At 39.4% G+C, this 21,718-nt stretch overlaps 1 protein-coding gene across 7 annotated transcripts in view; it reads left to right on the top strand.

Annotated features, from left to right (window-relative positions):
• The window catches only part of ap3b2 (adaptor related protein complex 3 subunit beta 2), a 46,383-nt gene that overhangs the window by 21,805 nt on the left and 2,860 nt on the right, over positions 1–21,718 (top strand). For 4 of the 7 annotated variants that reach the window (XM_032545486.1, XM_032545503.1, XM_032545457.1 and 1 more), the window contains exons 10-26: positions 3,468–3,522; positions 3,635–3,706; positions 3,790–3,852; positions 3,957–4,089; positions 6,436–6,545; positions 6,654–6,830; positions 7,058–7,244; positions 7,927–8,057; positions 13,821–13,935; positions 14,905–15,076; positions 15,237–15,402; positions 16,026–16,113; positions 16,313–16,422; positions 16,496–16,724; positions 16,812–16,896; positions 17,653–17,750; positions 20,022–20,160. In XM_032545486.1, the coding sequence (XP_032401377.1) occupies positions 3,468–3,522; positions 3,635–3,706; positions 3,790–3,852; positions 3,957–4,089; positions 6,436–6,545; positions 6,654–6,830; positions 7,058–7,244; positions 7,927–8,057; positions 13,821–13,935; positions 14,905–15,076; positions 15,237–15,402; positions 16,026–16,113; positions 16,313–16,422; positions 16,496–16,724; positions 16,812–16,896; positions 17,653–17,750; positions 20,022–20,160 (2,130 nt within the window). The remainder of the gene's footprint in view (positions 1–3,467; positions 3,523–3,634; positions 3,707–3,789; positions 3,853–3,956; positions 4,090–6,435; positions 6,546–6,653; positions 6,831–7,057; positions 7,245–7,926; positions 8,058–13,820; positions 13,936–14,904; positions 15,077–15,236; positions 15,403–16,025; positions 16,114–16,312; positions 16,423–16,495; positions 16,725–16,811; positions 16,897–17,652; positions 17,751–20,021; positions 20,161–21,718) is intronic. The other 3 variants (XM_032545495.1, XM_032545511.1, XM_032545467.1) reach the window with 1 other exon arrangement.

Here is a 21,718-nt window from a genome sequence, read left to right as displayed (position 1 = left end):
CTTTTGTATTTCTGGATTTAAAAGCGCCACAACATGGCCATGTTCTGTGCCGCTGCTCTGCTATACTTGATTCTGCTTTTGCCAATTTATTAAAGAAACCAAACTGTAGAATGTTGGACAATATTAAACATCTGCATCAGACCTCATGTGACTATTTATTTGAAATCGGTATATAGACGTCATGTTTAATCTGTGCCAGTAGGAAATCTCACACTACTAAAGGCAGCCGGTGTTCCCATGTGGGAATGTTGTGTTTATTTAGGTATATCTGAGTAAAAGGGGACTGAATACAAACGGTTCCTTGTTCTTTCTTAAAATGCTGATGGAGAGTATTGTATACTGTGTATTTTATTTTGACAAATTAAAAAAAATGTAAGGCATACGAGTGCTTTTGCAAGTCACTGTAAAAAAAAAAAAATTGACTCATGGAGAACACAATGAAAGTCTCAACAATGGAAAATAAAGCTTTAATAACTCCCCCAAACCCTGTGATGCTGTAAACAACAGCAAAAGGACAAAGAGAGGGAGGAAGAATAAATCTGTTAGGCCCTAAAGCAGAAAACGGATATTAAACAAGGGGGCTCGGCGAAGCTGAAGTAAACACGAAAGCATAAACCAAACAGAGAGATGACAGCACAGCACCTCTGGGCTGTACGTCCTGTAGCCTGTCAAGCCTCTTATTAAACAAGTGGCTCTGCTCTGGGTTTAATGGAATCATCATTCAAACAGCAGCATCTCTCCATGTGTCAGAAAATCACTGAACTGAGCAATATCTTTTATTAAGCTCCATCCTGTGGAGCGTGGTGTGCCTCATGTTTCATTGCAACTTGTAGAGCTCCCTTAAGGGATTAAATAAAGGTCCTTAACAGAAAAGCTACAAAAGTACATATTTAAAGTTCAATGATGGACTGGATATTCCAAATGTTTCGTTTTTCTTTATGGTGCTATGGTCTTTTTTTTTTCTTTTTGTCTTTGATATAGATTCATTTAAAGAGAGATTTTAACCAATACAGCAGGAGTATCAAACTCGTTTTCATTTTGGGCCAAATAAGAAATCTGAATGTTCTTAAAGGGCCGGTTGTTCCAGAATGCATTAATAAAACCCATTAAATTGTTAAAACATCACTACATCTGTTTGTTTCAGCATTCTGTAAGCGTTTCTTAAAATTAAATAATATTGAACATCTTTTCACACTGATTCTGTATCCAGGATTTTGTATCACACATTTTGTGATGCCAATTTAGAAATATTTGTAAGGATTTTTTACAATTCCTCCGCTAATGTATAAAGTTAAATAGGACTTTTCATTAATCGCTGCATCGATCACGGATTATAGCTTGACATTAAGTGAGCCTGAGGTAGCAGTCACTTAGACTCAATGTTTATGGCCAATTTTGAGAAACAAATTTCAGTAAAATCAGAAATAAAAATGTGGGGATCTATTGATTTTGTGTAAATTTTGCAGATTTGTGAAAAATTGGAAGGACTTATTGATGCTATTTAGAGATCGGAGGGCCACATAAAAGGCCTTGAGTTTGACACATGTGCAATACAGAGTCCCAGTCCAATACTTCAACAAGTGCAGATGCTTAAAAACTCTGAGGGTTTAAACTACATCTGAAATTTTGTCCCAACTGGAGTTCATACTGGTGCAGCCTTGTTTCTATAGATATATCTGGCATGACACTTACAGCTACTGTCTTCACAAAAATCTCAAATATTCCTAGAAAGTCTGGTTTGTTTGGGTCGGTGTGAACGCGCAAATCGAAGTAAAATCTGGCACAGTCTGATTGCATATGTTAATGGAAGCAGACTGTAGCGCAGGGCATTCTGGGTAAATACAACCTAAACAAACACGTTAGCAGGTTGTGGTCTTTTGAGGCTAAAATCTTGCTTACATCAGTGGTTCTTGGTGCAGCGCCTACAACAGGTGAGGACATAAACAGGTTCGGATCAGTTTATTACACACAGGTCAGAAGGAATTGAACCACACCAATTGAAAAAGTAACAAATGTTAAAGTTATGATCCCCAATCGAACTGAGTCTACCAGACTATCAGGTGTGAAAGCATCCTCAGGCAGACTTGTTCTGAAAGTCATAAAATTTAACGGCTAGTGTTTCACAGTTCTGCCTGGGGAAATCAGGCAAACAGAAAGTGTGACTCGTTGTAAAAGGTGAAAAATGTAAAACCCAGATTTGATCAATGAACGAAGTGCGTGTGGGCGGGGCTTGTATCCAGTAAAGGTTAAATGCCATTTTATTGGTGCAGTAAAAATTTACTTTCAAAAGCCTCCATACTCAGACTGATGTATTTAATATTTCCTCTGTGTATGTGTTTAGGAGAGATATTTGATTTACCTGATGATGTACAGTACATGCTGCTTCAAGCAAGAGTACCTCATGGTTCAGCATGACACATGATGTAGCAGAGATTATGGATTAACCAAACAGATTATATGGTTACACAGCACCTACAGGGTTTACGGTAGCATTATTTGATTAATTTAACAAATACAGCGTGCTCTGTTGAGTAGCTTTGTTTCTCACCGAGCCGTAAAGATACACTCTGATATTCTGACCTGCCAACTATTTTCTAGTTAATATAGACATGGGAGAAGAAAACTATGCACTTTATTATTTTTATTAAAAGTTTTGTCATCCTATTCTATTAACACTAAGACGGTGAAAAAATAAGCAAGCAGATTAGTTTGTGAAATATATTGAAAACATAAAAGAGAAACAATAATAGCTAGAGCGTTTAATTATTTAAATAGAGTTTCCCAGTTTTTACCTTTTACAGTGGCAGACTTTTTTTATGTGAAAGGAGCACAGGATGGAAATGAACTGACAGAAGAACTGAACTGAGACTCTCATTCTGTTCACACTTATCAAGTAAACATGAATTAACAGTTAAAATAATAAATTTCTGGCTGTTCAGGCATGAAGAAGAGGCTAAATATACAGGGTTCTTTCATTTTTAAATGTATTTTAAATGTGTTTCTTGCCTCTCCAGTAGTTGGCGCCCTATGCAGTATCAGAGACCAAACAAATTGCTAAAGATCTATAGACTAACACAGAAATGTTGAATCCTAATTTGATCAAAGTTTTTCTATATTGCGAACTGTGTTCCATTTCCTACATACACCTCACAATAAAGTGTTCAGATATTGACATTTTATAATTTTATGCTGATTTCTAATTAGTAATTACTAATTAGCAGTTAGCTAGTTAGCTAATTACTGCTAAGTGATAAGTTAGGTTTCTCTCTGCTAACTAATCCATAGCTAATCCGAACATTAGCAATGCTAATTGGCTAAGTAGCATTGCTAATGTATATTAGCTGTGGATGTCCAGTGTGGTAACTTCAGTGTTTTAGTCCAAAAAGACTAAAACATTGAAGTAATTTGACAAAAGATTTACAAAGTAATCTGAACCAGTTCCTTGCATTTCTCTTTACTTCCATCAGTGAAGTCCAGTACGTGGTTCTTCAGAATGTGGCCACTATGACTATTAAAAGGCGGGTAAGTTACACTTGTTGGACTATACTTAGTCTGTGTTTGTTTTGCATTTTAAATTCAAAGATTTATGTGGGGGTTTTTTTGGTGTGTGTGTGTGTGTGTGTGTGTATTGCAGGGCATGTTCGAACCATACCTGAAGAGTTTTTACATCCGCTCCACGGACCCAACCCAGATTAAAATCCTCAAGGTTTCTCTCTGTTCTGTTCTGTCCAACCCGCTAAACCCAGAAGGCTTATTAGAACTTCGCCGACATCTTCTTGTTTTTCACAGCTGGAGGTTCTCACCAATCTGGCCAATGAGACAAACATTTCCACTATTCTCAGGGAGTTTCAGGTAATGTCGAATTAAATGTACTTTATAATAATTCCTCGATTTTGTTGACCTATGCTGTGAACAGAGATACAACAATAATAATCGTGTTTATGTGTTTCCGACAGACATACATTAAAAGCATGGATAAAGATTTTGTGGCTGCAACAATTCAGGCGATTGGCCGCTGCGCTACTAACATTGGTGAAGTGAGAGACACGTGTTTGAACGGCCTGGTGCAGCTGCTGTCCAACCGAGATGGTAAGAGTAGAGCGAGCCTTAAAATTGGTAAATATTTTGTAGTAAACGGGATAGTTGCATGAAATTTATTTATTTTAATCAGCTCTATTTATTAATGTCTGTGAACTGTAAATGACAATTTTTATTTAAATTAAGGCTGCTATATTTTAGGGCTGAAACGATTCCTTGAATGATTCGAGTACCTCGATTATTAAAATTCCTCGAGGAAAATTTGCCTGCCTCGAAGCTTCGTTAATTTATGTTTTATTATTTAGCGCTCCGTTGCGTGGAGCTCTCACTTCCGCCTCTGAGTTATTGACGGATGCAAAGTGTTGGCGGCATAATGTCCAATTTTCAAGTTCGGCCCGTGGGGATTTTATTGATTGATAACGCCAGAGTTTTCAGCTTTTTTGGGGGACCAATAGACATCCTAAACTGGCGCGATGCCTGGAGTCCGGCAGCTTTTCTCCTCCGGGAGCTGCTGGTTCAGAGCAAACGGCGGGAAGAGGCTGCAGGAGTATTTATACAGGTGAGCAGATAGACTGAACACGGCTGTGGGAGGCTGAGTAGTTGATGGTTACAGTGTAAATGTAGCTTTACAGACGAACCGCACAATAAATTTCATATCATCCCGGTCTGAACAAATGGGTGGCGGAGCGCATCGTGGCGGTAAATGGCTGCTCGATGAGTTTCTGAGTGTGACGAACGAAGGTGCCGTAAATATCCCATATTGCTCCCCCCGTGTTCTTACTTTCGTCCCCTGGTCTATTTCCTCCCCTCCACCTCCATCTTACGGTCGTTCGTTCGCCTGCCCCCCCACCACCACTCCAGGCGACATTTCCCATGTTCTCAAACCCAAAGCTTGACGGGCAAAGTGAGAGTTCATATATTAAACTGATTGAAGATGAATGCATAAACTAAAAGCTGGAGCATAGACATTTTTTATAAGCGTATTTGTGAGCCTGGCTCTTTATTATTAAATTGAATATAATTTCAGATCTTTGTATAACTTTTCTTCAGGTTAACCTAGAAAGTGAGCTATTATTGTTACTAAACTGCAGAAAAGTAACTGCTAGGGAAGCTCAAAATCAAAAAACTGGACTGATATTGATATCCGATAGTAACACCGGTCTTATGCCAGATTTACCAATATTTTTATTTTATAATGTTTTTCATCTGATTACTCAAGTAATCGTAAGAATAAACGATAGATTACTCGATTAGTAAAATATTCGTTTACAACAACCCTACTACATATATATACATATATATTTATTGCTATGGAGTATGTATTATTCAAAATGATACTCAAATTGCAATAAATGTTAGCTAATTATTTAAGTAACATGCATCAGGCTTTGCATGCCTGCAATATAGTGTATCTGGTGGAGGGTTGAAACGATTAATTGATTATTCAATTTAGTGATCGATTAATCGCTAACCAGACTCAAAGAACAGACCATTTGCTGAAGAAACAACATATTCAGAGCTGTAATTAATCTAAAACTGTACAACATATATTTACATTTTGAATTCAAGATAAAAACATTTCTGTCTGTAAATATTTTTTGGCATAGCTTTATGCTAGTTCAGATTTACTAAAGTAATGCTATATGTTATCGCATTTTATTTAAAAAATATATATTTTCAGATTTAAAAAAGTAATTAAAGGGTTTTGTTTATTTTCATTTTTTAACGTATTTCAAATATTGTATAAAAAGGCTTAAGTGGTCAAATGAAAAACATGAAGATTGTACCAATTTCTTATCAGATTTTTACGCTTTTTTTTTTTTTTGAATAATTGATAGAATAATCGATCACCAAAATAATCATTGTTTGCTGCCCTAATCTGGTGACAGTGGTTGCTTGAAGCAACCTAAAACAAATTCAAAGGTAAAGACACTAAGGTGGTCAAGTCAGTTGTTGCTTTTGTTATTGATTTGATTTGTTACAACTCAGAATTGAAAAATAGTCACACATTTGACGTATTTGACTATTTATAGCGAGTTATTGCACCACATTTTTCCCCCTCATTTTGCACAGCCCCAACATGAATGCCAAGTTTCTACAGGTACAGGTAATTTTATTTTTCAGCAACAAGGTAATACAAAGTGCTTTACAGGATTTAAAAGGAAATACAAACAAAATAACAAACCAAAAGAAAAAGCAAAAGAAGAGAAAGCTAATAATGTTGATCCAAAGTAAATAAACTAGATACTCCTATTCAGGGTTGGTAGATAAGTAGAAGTAAGTATCCTCTGGTCTAACTCCGTTTCTGGGCTGCTAAGGTAGTTGATGAGGGTCTGAACTGTAACACTCTGTACTTTCACTATCTGATGCAAACGTTTGACTCGTCTTCTTGTACAGAGCTGGTGGTGGCGGAGTCGGTGGTCGTCATCAAGAAGCTGCTCCAGATGCAGCCAGAGAAGCACAGTGACATCATCAAGCACATGGCGAAACTAACAGACAACATCCAGGTCAGGCGCTCCTCCTTTACGAATTCGCCTCCTCTCTGTTAGCATGGCTAGGAGTACTGCAGACACCACAAATGGAGGTAGGTCTCACCGTTTGGCGTGCTCCCACAGGTCCCGATGGCACGAGCCAGTATTTTGTGGCTGATTGGAGAATACTGCGAGCATGTGCCAAAGATTGCTCCGGACGTCTTGAGGAAGATGGCCAAGTCGTTCACCAACGAGGAAGACATCGTCAAGCTACAGATCCTAAATCTGGCCGCCAAGCTCTACCTCACCAATTCCAAACAGGTACCCAGCTCAAGGTTTTCTCTAACAACATATGGACTAAATTCTCTACATATGTGAGACTAGAATTACTCCGAATTTATCCAGGTTTCATTAATAGTATGGAAAGCTACAGAAAAGTTCTGGATAGGTATGCAACAAGAAAACAGAATGTGGACAAATGTTGGCCTTTCCATGTCAGGGGATTCCATGGTCAGCTGTCCTCGTCCTCTGCGTCCTTTTTCCTACAGACTAAATTGCTGACGCAGTACGTTCTCAACTTGGCCAAGTACGACCAGAACTACGACATTCGTGATCGGGCCCGCTTTATTCGGCAGCTCATCGTGCCCACGGAGAAGAGCGGAGCCCTCAGCAAGTACGCCAAGAAGCTCTTCCTGGCTCTGAAACCTGCACCTGTCCTCGAGTCTCCGTTCAAAGGTACGGCAGGATGAAAGTCAGTTGTCGCTTTGAGTTTTCTCTGAGCTTAATTATTTTTTCCAAATACAGGATTTATTTTGTGTTTGTTGTATCTAAAGCTCTTTGAGAATGTCGAATGGCTTTAATGCAGTTGGTAATCTCTTAACGAAACCCACTGATTCCACAAATGGAAAAAAAAGAAAAATTATGACAGTCAAAAGCAGATTTAGTTGATATGCTAACATAATCAGTTCTTAATTGCAGCAGACTTCTCTTTAGCATCATAAAGTTAGATCCACGCACTATTAGGGTTTCATTTAGAGACGATTGGTTGGATCAATTCAATTAATTGTGATCTTATTCAAGGGAGTTGAATTATTTGTTTGTTTGCATATTTTAATATATATCTAAGATTGTTAGAAGGGCTTAAGCAGCTAAATGAACATTTTTATTCAATTAATCATCAGAATAATCAATATACTAATTGTACTACAAAATAAGATCCATAAATTTCTTTTAAAGTTCCTTTTGACTCAGGACTTGACTAGCATAAGGTTAAAAGCGCTGTGTTAAACTAGTTTTTAAATTAATGACTCCATGTTGTGAACCCGAAACACTGAAACAAGATTTTAAGCCTGATCATCTCAGATTTCTTAGATTGCAGATTTCTTTCCTCTGTAGTTGCTGCTTTGTGTTTTTGCAGATAGGGACCACTTCCAGCTGGGTTCGCTTTCCCACCTGCTGAATGCCAAGGCTGGGGGCTACCAGGAGCTGCCCGACTGGCCCGAAAGCGCCCCCGACCCCTCCGTGCGCAACGTGGAGGTGAAGGAGTCTGTGCGTGCAGTGGGAACAGTAACATACAGAGACACGGGGGCCCCCCGGGGGCCCCGGCAGACAGAGGGGAGCGAGGGCTGCTTCTTTGCCAGAGCAGTGCCTCAGAGGGGCTGGACACCAGAGCTTCCCATCCAAAATAATCTCAACTCCAATATATCATGGATTCCTCATCCATCCATTTACAGCCCGTTATCATTAACACACATCCTTCTGGTCGCCGTTGACTACCCTGATGGATGTTGCTTAACGGCTTTCCCTCCATTGAGGAGAACGAGTCACACAAAGAAAAGAGGATTCTTTTCTTGTTGATGAGAGAAAGTTGTTGCAATGAAGTTTTGTATTCAGAAGCATCTGGAACACAGTCTGTGGTAGCAAGCTCCTCTCATCCTCTCTGCTGCACTCGCTTCTGCTGGGCAGCAGCTCCTCGGCCCGTCCACGCATCGTTTCTCACAGCCGTTTGAACCACATTGTGATACGGAGGGGGAGCAGGCTTTGGTTCTGAACTGAGACCAACAGCGTTGTTCTGATTCACATATTAATTTATTTTTTTTGTCATGTCGCCACAGAATGGTGCGCGCTTTTCTGCACCTGTGCTCTCCATATTACTAGTTTCTCTGGTGCTTTCTCTCGCATTTCATTATACAAACTGCAAGGACAGCATGACGGGAAATTTGATCCATTTTGAAACAATTCATAACGTTGAATTACTGCAGGTAGACAGCCGATGCCTAGTTACAAACCACTTGGGAACTTTAAATTAATTTTAAATTACATTAAGCTATTTCCTAAATTAATCATCAACATTTTCACAAAAATAATGATTTAAACTGTTTAATAGAAAGCACAGTCTTACCAGTTCTGACCAAAGTCTCTCCTCTTCTTCTCCATCCCATCCCAGTTGGCACTGCAGTGTGTTTTAAATGGACGTAGAATCAAGTGATCCTAAGGCTTGATTCTGCTGCCACATATGGTGTTTTTGTTTAATAGTGAAACCAGGAACCTGCCATTGATCATGTCATGAGTGCAAATAATTTACATTTGTTTTTTGCAACAGGAAAGAGAAGATGATGAAGAAATATTGCTTATTTGGATTTAGAATGGATTTATTGCTTTTTTTCCCCATAGATCTTCTCATTGAAGGAAACAGCATGTGTAAGCAGAAACCCTTACTCCATGTTTCTGCTTACCCTCACATAGATCATACTGCTCAGCTAGCTCAAAGGATACCACGATCTACCTCAGAAGCAAAGCTAGACTGAGGTAGTCTAGCTCTGCTACTAGCCTACCTCAGAGCTAGCTTGATGTAGGCTAGCTCTGCTTCTGAGGTAGCCTACCTGAGCTAGCTCAAAAGCTGAGCTAGGATGAGTTAGCTCTGTTTCTGAGCTAGCCTGTTAGTGTTAGAGTTTATATGAAAATCAGCCAAAGGTCGGAGACAGCCATATACTTTTAATATCTTGTCTAATGAATAGTCTAAAACTATCAAATCAAAACAATAAAGAAAAAGAAAGCATCTATCCATAACAAAACCCTCTGGTCAGATTCAGATTGAAATACAGTGACTTCAGAAATATTGCATCCAAGCATTCCTTTTCGATTGTGACGTTAATACTGCGATGACAAAAATGGTGCGACATATTGTGTGGATCTTCCATTGCCATTATCGATATGCAAATTTTCTTTCTCCTCTGCCAAAATCTCATGGAATACATTCAGATATTGTTGCTGTTCTAATTTTGATCTACTCTGTCTCATCTGAATGTATAGTGTATAAAAAAAAATTTAAAAAAATCTAAAATTTATGTGTGATATCCTCACGTTTTACCTAAAGGGCTAAAACAAACTAAAACTTCAGTAGGAGTTTTGAATTAGCCCCTCAGAAGGCCCCTGAAGGCTCGGTTTTGACCGGCTCTGTCTCCCTCTGCACTCCGCATCCCGTCCTCAGACGGAGGAAGTCATAACCACCGGAGAGGGGCGGATCGGCCTGCTGGGAGACTGGCGAGAGGTGCCCCGCCTGCAGTGTCTCAGAGTGCAGTGGTTTGGGTTCTGATGGCTGCTCCCTCTCATTTCCTTCAGATTTCACGTACTCTTTTTCCTCTACCTAACGTTGGCAAAACTGGAATTGTGAGCTACACAAAAGTTTGTCCACGATTCAGATTTTCTTAATCTTACAGAATTTTTGTCTGTTTTATAAGTGAACGCTGAAATTATTATCTTTTTTAAAAAAAAATTCAGATCTATTCAAGGTCAAAGACACATCCCTGAAAATAAAAATAGCATAAAATTTTCTAGCATTTTCTAGATTAACAGTAATCTTGATTTGAAGGCATTATTGTGCACTGCAAAAATACAATGTCTTACCATTTTTTGTCTAGTTTCTAGTACAAATATTTTAGTACACTTGAAATAAGACAACGGTAATTTAAAATAATTTTTCAGGAAGGTATAGGAGCTTTTTTTTAAGCCAATAAATCACCAATATTGGTGAAAACGTGCTAGTTCCATTAGCAGATTATTTCACGTAATATAAGGTTGGGAAGAAAGTTTAATAATCTGCTGGTGGAGCTAATACTTTTTAAAATAAATATCAAGGAATTATTTACATTAAACAAGCTCCTATAACTTGCTGAATTTTTTTTTTTTAAGTACTAAGATATTTGCACTTTCACTAGACCAAAAATACTTGGTAAGACTTTGTGTTGGTGTGGTGCGTTCTTCAACTGATTCTGACCTGATTTTACTGTATCCTCCATACTCTATAAAGGATTGTCTCACCTGTTATCCCAATATGCAGTCAATAGAGAACAGTTTGAATTAAGTTCAGAGTCGTAGCTAAAGTTCATGAATAATGGCGTGATATTATTATTCATTTTACATTTGCTCTTTTTGTTAGCTGCTACAGTGAGACTCTTTACTTTGACTAAACCTGTCACGAAGGACTTTTAGTTCTCTAAATGACTTCTGGTCTTAAGCTTGTATGGCGAACATGAAGTCAGGGAGATGACACACTGTTGGCAAAACATTAAAAACAGTTGATCTTTTCATACATAGTTTCCCCAGCTGACCCACTCTGTTCCTGCTTCCTCTGCTGCACCTCACTGCTCCTCCTTCAAAGTTGTGATGGGGTTGTTTTGTTTTTTTTACGTGTGGCGTTGCTTGATGTGATCTCACTCCAGCCTCCTTAGTCTTCACTCATTCATCGCTGCGCCTGTGCCTCTCATCATGGCCGTGATTTCATTGTTCACTAACGTGTCTTGTTTTGTTGTTGATGGTTTGATCGTAAGTACTGTATGTCTGTGCATGTGCACAGCACCGTTCACACGTATCAGAAACTCTGGTAAAGATGTGTAAAAAACCTTGAAATTAGATCACCTTTTATTGCTGTTGCATAATCTTACACTAAAATGTTCAGAAAAAAGCTACGGTTTGACTTCAGCAAGTATTTGGTAGGGAGAAGCAATTCATGTTACATAATTGCTTTTGTTGTTAGTTACTTGCGCCACCATTGCTTTTGTAAAAACCCTTTTTACCAATAGAACTTAGTCTTTTTCTGCGGCCATTCATAAGATACAGTTGATTTTGTATCTGATGAACTTCTGTGTTGAGTTTAGATCATGTGTTTTGGATCATTAACCTGGTGACAGAATCAATGATGGCGGCAGATGCCTTCATGTTGCTAATGGTGGATAAACAACGTTTCAGGAAAATTGTTAATCTGCCGTCATTAGTGGCTAACTAGCTTTAGCATCCGTGAACCAGCTGTAGCATAGCAGAGACTAATCGGAAAAGTGTAGGCATTGCGTACATGGGAGTGATTGACAGTCCTACGACCCTCTTCTTGGCTCTGATTGGTTCTTTTTGACCAATCCGTGTATTTATGCAGAAGGCAGCGTAGCTTGATTTCTTTTTCTTTAATTTGATCTCTTATATTGTACTGTAACGTGACAGTTTTAACAAATGTGTAAAAAAAAAAAAAAAAAACACATTGTTTAATAAGAGTTACATACTTTAAGTGTTTTCTTATCTTTCCCATTTTGTGTATGTGTGAAAACAAAAGGGCCTTTATGTTCAGTTTTGTGTTTACAACCCAGAAAACAGGAACTGATTTTAACACAGCCGACACTTGGATCAACTTAAAAATTAAAGCTAAAATTAGATTTTATGTGGATTATTGGGATTGTTGTTAAACTGACATAACGAGAAAATGAACTGAAACACCAACAAAATGTGATTTTATTTTAAGGCTATTGCACATCTTTTGCAGCCTGGGTCAAAATACGTATGGAGGGTTCTGCGCATTAATATGAAGTTATATTGGAGTGTAAAATCATCATTTAGTCGCTTCATGTTAGCCAGATACTGTGATAATAATGTCACATGCAGTGATGAAATTCGGGTTTAATTCCTGTCTCTGACCTGTTTACACCTTTTTATATATATATATATATTCCCTGCCTCTCTCTCTTGCTTTAACACAAACAGAACATTTCCTTCCTTCTTCCTCATCTCCATCCCTACTCTCCCTTTTTTTTGTTGTTGTTGTTCTTTTCTACATCTGCCAGGTTTTTGCGCTGCTCGAAAGAGTCACAACACTTACGAGCGTGAGTCCGTTTAGCGGCGACGAGCCACAAGTTCCTTCAGCCCGAAACCCACGTAGCCGCGAAAAACAAACCCCGAGTGCTTTTTTTATCACCCTGCCTTATTATGTAGTTGCTGTTCTGTGCTTAGCTGAGCCGAAGCCACCTGAAACACAGCTCCCCTCCCTCCTCCTCACCATTACAGAAGTGATTCTTTCCGCAGGGCGCCGGCGGCTCGTCAGGCGCGTCGAGACGCGTTAGCGGAGTGATTTTTAAATCGGACCGGGAGATGTCCGCGGTCATTACCGAACAGCTCCGGTCAATGAGCGCGGACACGGAAAGAGCAGATTGCTTTCTTTGGGAAGAAAAAAAAAAAATAAGAGTAGGAGGATAAGTCCTCAAAGACATCACTTCTGATAATGAAAATGCTCCCTGTATTGAAAGAAAACCATTTGTGCTACTGGTCATGAAGGCAACACCTGGTGATCGTCTCAGTCGGCGTAAAGAAGCATCCGAATTGAATTAATTTTCTTTTCTTTTTTTTTTTTTTTACTTCTCTGGCAAAAAAATATGTCGGAGTATTAAGGTCACGCTAGGAAAATGAAAAATATAAAAGTACGAGAATAAAGCTATAATACTACGAGAATAATGTCATAGTATTACGAGAATAGATCTGTTATGACTTTATTCTCAAAACAGTTTTTCGTACTATTTTATAGTTATTTTATTATGACTTTATTCTCATAATTGTATTTTTAATTCTTCTTACTATGGCCATAATACTCAGTCGTAGTAAAAGCAGTGGCGGCCTCAGAAACTTTGACAGGGGTGGCCAGACCAAACTTTTAATTTGATAAATTTATCAGTTGTCTTATTGAAAAAGGACGACTCTATATGCCTTTCTATGACCTGAACATGATTCTCTAGAGGGAGGGGGCCAGCATTTTTCAAAAGGGGGCCATGGCCCCTAGCCCCTCCCTTGGGGGCTTCACTGTGCAAAAGCAGATCAGCAGCAGCGATGGATGGCTTCATTTGGCTGCATCACGCCCAGGCAGAGGCATTCATGGCCATGCTACTCTGCCCACGTCTGTGCTTTTTGCTGAGGGTTATTTCTTTTTTTTTTTCCTTTTTTGCTCCTGTCCACTGTGGCTGAAATAAAAACTGACCGGGCTCCGTTTCTGTCCACCAGGTGCCTGAATGGACCAAATGCAGCAGCCGGGAGAAGAGGAAGGAGAAGAAAGTTGAGAAGCCGTTCTACTCTGACTCCGAGGGCGAGTCCGGTCCGACCGAGTCTGCTGATAGCGGTAACGTCTCTAGCCTCGGTGTGCCGTCATGACGCGTTTTATCAATACGGATGTCTGCCACCATAGAGTAGTTGGTTGGATCTTCTGTGAGTCAAGGACATTACTGAACAAAAGTCTGTGCAAGCGACTTTATCCCTAGCTGTTAACGTCTCACTGTTCAAGACAAACGGATGAAACCAGAAGTTTACATACACAGAATAAAAATACACGTACGCCTTCTTTTCCTCCCTGTCTGAAGTTAAATCAGACCAAACCTCTCTGGTGTTTGCTAAACAGAAATAATTTTCTATTGTTGTTATGCCACAATAATGAGAGGATATGTCAAATACTTATTTATTAATGTCTTCAAAATCACAATAAAGTTCAGGAAACATAAGCACTTCACAGAGGCTCGTTTTTCTTTTGATATCGTAATTGAAATATTGAATTTTTACATAACTTAATGTTAGAGAAGTTAACCCCTCTTTTTTAAAGAAATTATGGATTTAATCAAATATTTTATTCATTTTGTTAGAGAAACCAATACATTTGTATTGCTTCTCCAAAAACATAACCAAACTGATTATCAAAGTTTTGCATAAGCTATGAAGATAAATGGATAACAACATTAAACACCTGGTTAGTTTGGGCTAATCAGTTGACCCAAGATGTCTTTCTCTTAGTCTGAAAGAAAACTAAAGCGTTGAATTGTTTCTAGAAATTATTCTGACGATACTAAAAATGTTTAAGCAGCTCAACTTCAACTTGTTCGATTCGGGCTTAAAGTTGATTTGTTTTCTTCATGCGAGCCTTAGACTAAATGTTAGAGACACAAAGTGACTGATCATAGTTGTGGACGACTTGTCCCTAAAAATGTGCCTGGAGCATCAATAAGTCAAAAGAAAATAACTACAAAATTTGTATCCCACACCTGCAAAACAGTTTTGATGAAATACTTTCCCTCCGACCAAATTTTCTTTTCCTTTCCAGAGTCGGACTCTGCCAGCGGCTCGGAGAGCGGCAGTGGCAGCGAGGGGAGCGGCTCGGCGTCAGAGAGTGAAGAGAGCGGCGAGGTCTCCGTGTCTGAGGAGGAAGAGGGGGAGGAGGAGGAGAAGAAAACAAAGAAGAGAGAATTAAAGAAGGCGGTGCAAGAAAGCGAAAGGTGACTGACACATTTTGAAGGGTTTATAAACTTATTGTTTTCCAGGGGATTTTTGTAATCAATGTTAAAGCCTGAGGTCGTCCGGTGTCGCTTCCCTTTAGCTAAAACCGGATCAGTGTCTGTCTTGTTCATTTAATCATCATCTCCTTTCTATTTTCAGTGAGCAGAGCAGCGAAGAGGAAGACAGGAAACACGAGAGGAAGATGAAACAGCGGAAGAGCGACTCGGAGTCGGAGTCTGACGAGGAAGAGGAGAGCGAGTCTGAGAGCAGCCAGTCAGAGTCTGACGACTCCGAGTCTGAGGCAGAAGTCCGAAAGAAAAAGAAGGTACACCGAGCAGACTGAGACGGAGACATTGTGTTTCATAGAAATATTCATAACCCTGGAGGGATTTTTTACATTTTGTCCTCTTATAAAAGTATAAGAAGAGAGAAATGGCTGACTCTGCATTTTGTCCTTCATAATAGAGATGATGGCTTTGGATTTTAATCTCAGAATCATTACTTTTATAATCAGGACTCAGACTTTAATGCATCTCAGGATACAGCTTTTTTTGGCTTTTAATATCTGAATTTGGATTTTTATCTCAGAATTCTGTCTTTTCAATTTCAGAATTATGATTTCTCCCCAACCCCCCAGAATTAGGACTTTAATATCAGGGTTCAGATTTTAATCTCAGAATTCTGTCTTTTTTTAACAGAATTTTATTCTCAGAATTAAGAATTGAATCTCCAAATTAGGACATTAGTTTGGGGATTCAAATGAATGAATTTGAAACTCGGAGACTTTTTTTTTTCTCTGAGTTTCTCAGAATTCAGAGAAAAACGTTTTTCAAAATGAAGTTTAAATTTTATTTATTTATGTTTATTATTTTCAGTGACCCTAGTCCTCTTCCACGTGTCTTATAAATTGTCAGGTGCTCATGACATTTATACTTGACCTTCCTCCAGGCAGCTGAATCTAAACCTCCTTCCAAACCTGTCAAGAAAGAAACCAAGAAAGAGAAGAAGGAAATGTCTCTATTGGACCTCGATGATTGTGAGTTGGGGGTTTTTTTTCCCACCACTGTTCCTTGTATCTGCAGAGAAAGCAGATGTTTGATATAAACACAGGCTGGTCTTCTGTTTATCAAACAATAGACCAGATAACATGATTTCTTTCTCATAAGGACTGAATAAATAAAGGTTCAGCGTCAGGTTTCCGTCTCTGAATGCTGACTTCTATCTTTTCCTCCCAGTTGAACCAGCTCCCTCACCTCAAGTCACACCGGTCAACAACTTGCTCTCTAACAGCCTAGTGACCGACCTGGAGGGCCTTTCCCTGTCCGAAGCCGTCCTGTCACCAGCAGTAAGCAGAAACGCTTCCGTCTTCCTGTCTTTAAATAGAGACCGCGTTTGAGACATGAGATATGTTTCCGCAGACCATCGCCCCCTCCAGCGCGCTGAAGAGCTACGAGCTGCTGCACCGCATCACGGGCGAGGGTCTGTCGGTGGAGTACTGCTTCAGCCGGCAGCCGTTCAGCCCCGACGCCAACATGGTGGCTGTGCAGATGCAGTTCACCAACAGCTCCACATCCGACACCAAGAACCTGCACATGGAGGACGTGAAGCTCCAGTCGGGGATGAGGGTGAAGGATTTCCCGGAGATAGGTACCCCGATAGCAGACGTCGCTCATGTGTTTAGATTTTTTTTCCTGACTTTTAATCAACGTCATTTACGCTTTTGCATGTCGACAGAGTCGCTGCCGGCCGGCGAGACGGCCACGGCGGTTATGGGCATTGATTTCTGTGACTCGACACAAGCTGCAAACTTCCAGCTGTGGTGAGCTGATGTCTCTGTTCGCTCAGCTTTACGTTCTTACACTTGACTTTAAAACACAACTAGGACGTCTGTAGCAAAACTATCAGTTTTTCTAATAGTTTTCTAATAGTTATTCTTGACATTTGCAAAACAAGAGCATTTCTCAAGGCAATTCTTACAAACAGCAAAACGCCGTGCGGCAAAAGCCAGTTTCTTTCTCATAATCCGTAGTTCATCTCTCAGAATTAAATATCAGTGTCAGTAGCACGTCTGTGACATTTTTTCATTGTTTATGGATAAGATGGTAAAATTGGCTAGTCATGTTGTCATCATAACAGTGTATTCTGGTGGGACACACACCAGAGTACGTGTTGTAAGCTACGACTGGAGTTCTGATGATCAGCATGTTGTGTGATTGTAAGAGATCAACAGCAAGAGACAGACAAGATTAACATTTAAGCTTTTACTGTAATTTGGTTGACGGATTATTTTTGTGATTCAGAAAGGAAAGGACGGTCCTTCGGAGCACAAAGGACAAAAACAAAAGTAGAATTGGGGACATAAGACAATCTCCTTAACCCTTTGCTGTCTTAAGAGTTGGACCCCGCAAGCTTTTTACCCTGTGTGCGACTTCATGTCTCTGCTCAACCTGAAGCTCCGTTGTCCCATTGAATGGAAAAAAACAAGTAGTACCACTTCTATGCCTGAATCTTATTTTCGTTGTGAAATAAAACCAATTCTGATCAAAAATTAATAAATATCGTTGTCATTTTGCAGCACTCACACCAGGAAATTCTTCGTGTCCATCCAGCCGCCCGTCGGAGAGCTGATGAGGCCGGTCTTCCTTACAGAGAACGAGTTCAAAAAAGAGCAAGGTGAGCGTTCCTTTAAAGTGCAGTAATATGTTACTCTGCCATTGATGTTGAGGCGTAGCTATTCTTTTTATCTCATTATTGCTACTAAACATCATATACATCAACCTGTCAATGAGACTAGGCACTGAAATTAGCCAATTGCCTGCAATCTCTCTCTCTCATGTGTTTGAATCTAAATGTTAATGAGCAATTTCTCATTTTTTAAAAATAAACTTGAAATAACAAACAAAAAAGTTGTTAATGCCGGTTGTAAAACAATAAAAGGAGCATTTCTGTCATCGACTGACATGCAGTGTGGACAAAATGCTAATCTATACAGAGTCTCCCTCAGTGCATTATAAGCCTGGCAGGCTGTCAGGCTGTACTTGCCACCAGGCTAAACATTGTTTGTTCATTTATTTTAGTACATCAGCAACAGTCACAGCTATATTTATATATAATAAGAAGTTCTGTCTACTTAAAAAAGATAATAGTATTTGATTATGCATACAAAACCCATTGAAAGATTAGTTTTATTTAGTGCACTGCCATGTTTTCTGTTTATTAAAAAAAAAAATAGTAACACAAAAACACAACTGGTGAACTTCTCTACCCCCTAAGCTTAGCTAGTTTTCTAGGGGAAATCCTACTGTGTACGGGAGAATATGAAGAAACTGATTGGCAGTTCTTGGGGCGGGAGAAGCAATCACATTTCAAGGGTGGCCGGTGCCCCACCCTGTGGCCACGCCCCCTGGCTGAGCCCATAAAGCATAACGTCACCTTCCTTAAAAAAATGGCCTAAGTCATTTTTGCCAAGTGATTTCTGCAACAAAAGTCCCCCTCCTATTTATAACCAAAGAAAAAAATATATTTTGGTGAATAAGGATTTAGGTCACTATTTTAGGAAGGTGATGATAATGTAAAATGGTCCCAGTTAGTAACAGAAACAGCTTTAAAGGTGAAATGACTCTTGAAGTGTGGCTACATGAATCATGCTGTAGCCTGAACCCCTGCAGTAAACGTGTAGTAAATGTGTCCTCCTCTTCATACCTCATAGAGAAGCCTTTTCAGACAGTGGGTAAGTTGGCTTTGATAGGTTTGTTGTTCCCAGCCATCTGTGTGCCCACCTGCTTTATAGCCAACCTCAGAACCCCCACTTCCCCACCATCATCATCCCCCCCCCCTCCCTGAGACGCGACCCCCGACCCCTTCCTGCCTTGGTAGTCACACTCTAGCTGCATCTCCAGGTCTGGAGCTGCTGACATGTTGATCACAGGAATGACTGGAAATGCTCATCCACTGATCATGATGCAGTTCTGTTTGAGCACAAAGCGAATGACAAAAAATACTTTGAGACCACGAGTGTTGTTGTTGTTTTTCTGAACTGTTTCTTTGCAGAGAAGCTGATTTGTTGAGCGTCGATTTAGTTTTAGCTCGGTAATGGCTTTTTACTTAAGTGTTTGTAGTTTACATTTGAGAAGCAGTTTGGAAATGTATTGGGAGCTGAGAGGTCTCCCATCGATCCCCTTCTGTGTTCAGTGGGAAGCATGACTGCATTCCAGTTTGTACAGTATGTTTGTTATTCCTGGTTTCCTGGACACTACTGAAATCCTTATATGCTGGGAGATTTAAAGGTAGTCATGCAGAAACCACCTTGCTGGGCTGTAAATGCAGTATGTGTGCTGTATGTAATACTGTATGTCCAAATATGGTAGACATCTAGAACTTTTTACATATATATTTATATATATTCTGGCCGTACATTATTTCAGTGCCTTTCTTTTTCAATGGTGAGATGTTAGAAATGACTAAGCCTGTCACAATAAGCAATACATCAATTGATAAATGATAAATCAGTCATTGAAGACAAGCTCACCTTTAATATTGTTGAAAAAAACGCTGTAAACATTTGATACCTGTACAAAGTAGTTAGCTTGCGCTACCTGCCACTTTTCCCTGTTTTCCCTGTCTAAACCGAATGATTTTTTTAATGCAATTTTGTTTATAACAAAACAAAATTACAAGTTGTTTCAGATGTTTATTTGGTTCCACTGTTAAATATTATTTTGAAATTAAAGTAGTTGTTTTTTTAACTTTGAGGGGGTGTACGCACACTATTATGCCAGTATTATTTTTGTGAAAAATGGTCTAAAGATGGCAGTGTTATTATTTTATCACCACAATTTCTGGGACAATTGATCGTCCAGCATAATTTCTTATGGTGACAAGCCTAGAAATGACTAAAAGATCAGCTTTTCTTTTTTCTCCTCTGCTCTGCTGACACTCTTCCAGGTCAGCTGATGGGAATGAATGAGATCACAGAGAAGCTAACTCTAGACGCCAAGTGTCGGAACGAGCACGCCATCGTCCAGAGAGTGACCACAGCCGCCAACCTCAGCCGCGTCCCCTGTGGCTCAGACAGAGAGTGCAGGTAAGAGGATCAGCGCCTCACTGTGCAGTAATCATTCAAATGCATAATCAGCTTTCTAATCCCAGAATATAGCAAACAGTAACAGCATCTTTATCCAGACCGTTGAATATTCAGTATACTGTATAATAACAGTAATGACATTCGGAGTGTTGAATTTAACTTTTAATAAGGCTTCAAACTTCAAATAGTTAATAGTTGTGTTCTGTACTGTACACGATCTAAAGCAGACATGGCTTCAGATTAGGAGGGTTGAATTTCCAATGACCAAATAATTTGAAAAGAAATCAGTGGCATATGATATTCAGTTGGCTGCATTCTCTATTTTAGCTATTAGATGTCACCACATCCTTTAATTCATTTTACATCCTCTAGGAAAACTGGAAAAATGTCTTCAAGCAAGCCATAATAACAGATTTGAATACACTTTAAGATTCTGTTTATAACCTCTGCAGCTGAGTAAGCAAAGAACCGTCTCAAGGTTTGTAAATTTGAGTAGTTAGCCCGCACCGACTCAGCTGTTCTGTTGAGTCTTTAGCTTGTACATCATATAAATATCCATTTTAATTTTAAAAAATGTGCAGTTGTTTTGGAAAAGTTTGATTCAGAAAGAAATGGGTTCCATATTGTTATAGTAGTGTTTATTTCCATGTCCATACTTGAAATCTATAAAGGAAGCAAAACAAACAGACTATGACCATCGATACATGTTCTTAACGAACACTCTGGACCAATAAGGACAACAAAGTTCAAATAAAGTATGTCTGTCTGTTTGCTAGCTAAACTGTTTTTGTTGAGCTGATGGTAAACCTAGTGTAACCCACAAGAAAGGTTACTTCAAATACCCTTGATAATAGTCGATGGCAGGTAAGTTAATGTACTTCAATGACTAATACCAACACTACACAAGTATAAAGAAAGTTGGGCCTGATCAGAAGATTCTAAATTCAAGGGAGCCTAGGTGTGAGCAACAACAGAGGAGAGCACACAATGTCTATAAGAAAGAGTAGAATTTAATATAGTGAACATTTGTGGATCCACATTTACAAATTGACAAAAATTGTGCGCTTAAAAAAAACAACTAAAAACTAAAAAAACAACCCTGTGTTTTTTAGCCTTTCCAATGTGTCTGTCAAATGTTCACTCAATGTCTCACTGCTAGTGACCAGTCGGGTCACCATCTACCGGTTCACTCGGTCCTCTGGACTGGGGCTCGCCATCCAAGTTCTGGAGAGGGTAATCTCGAGGTCTCTGGGCACTGCAGGCCAAAAGTGCACCATAACCAAAGGGAAAAAAACCTGACTGATGCTCCGATGTTACACGAGGATTTTTCTGGGCTTCAGCCCCTCACAAGGAAAGCTTTTGATTCTTCATCAAATTCGACAAGATCTTCCGGGCTGTTAGCGTAAACAACCGTCAGCTCTGAGCTCTCAAGCATGTCTGACACAATCTGAGCAAAATCTCAGCACCCGCAGTTAAAGGGACGGGACAATCAACCTTATTGGCTGATATGAAATCAGACTGTGCCAGCTATTGGTTGTTTAATCCGTCACTAAAAGCA

Source organism: Xiphophorus hellerii, chromosome 2, assembly GCF_003331165.1.
Source record: "Xiphophorus hellerii strain 12219 chromosome 2, Xiphophorus_hellerii-4.1, whole genome shotgun sequence".
Classification (NCBI taxonomy): domain Eukaryota; kingdom Metazoa; phylum Chordata; class Actinopteri; order Cyprinodontiformes; family Poeciliidae; genus Xiphophorus; species Xiphophorus hellerii.
This window is presented reverse-complemented; position numbering and strand designations above follow the sequence as displayed.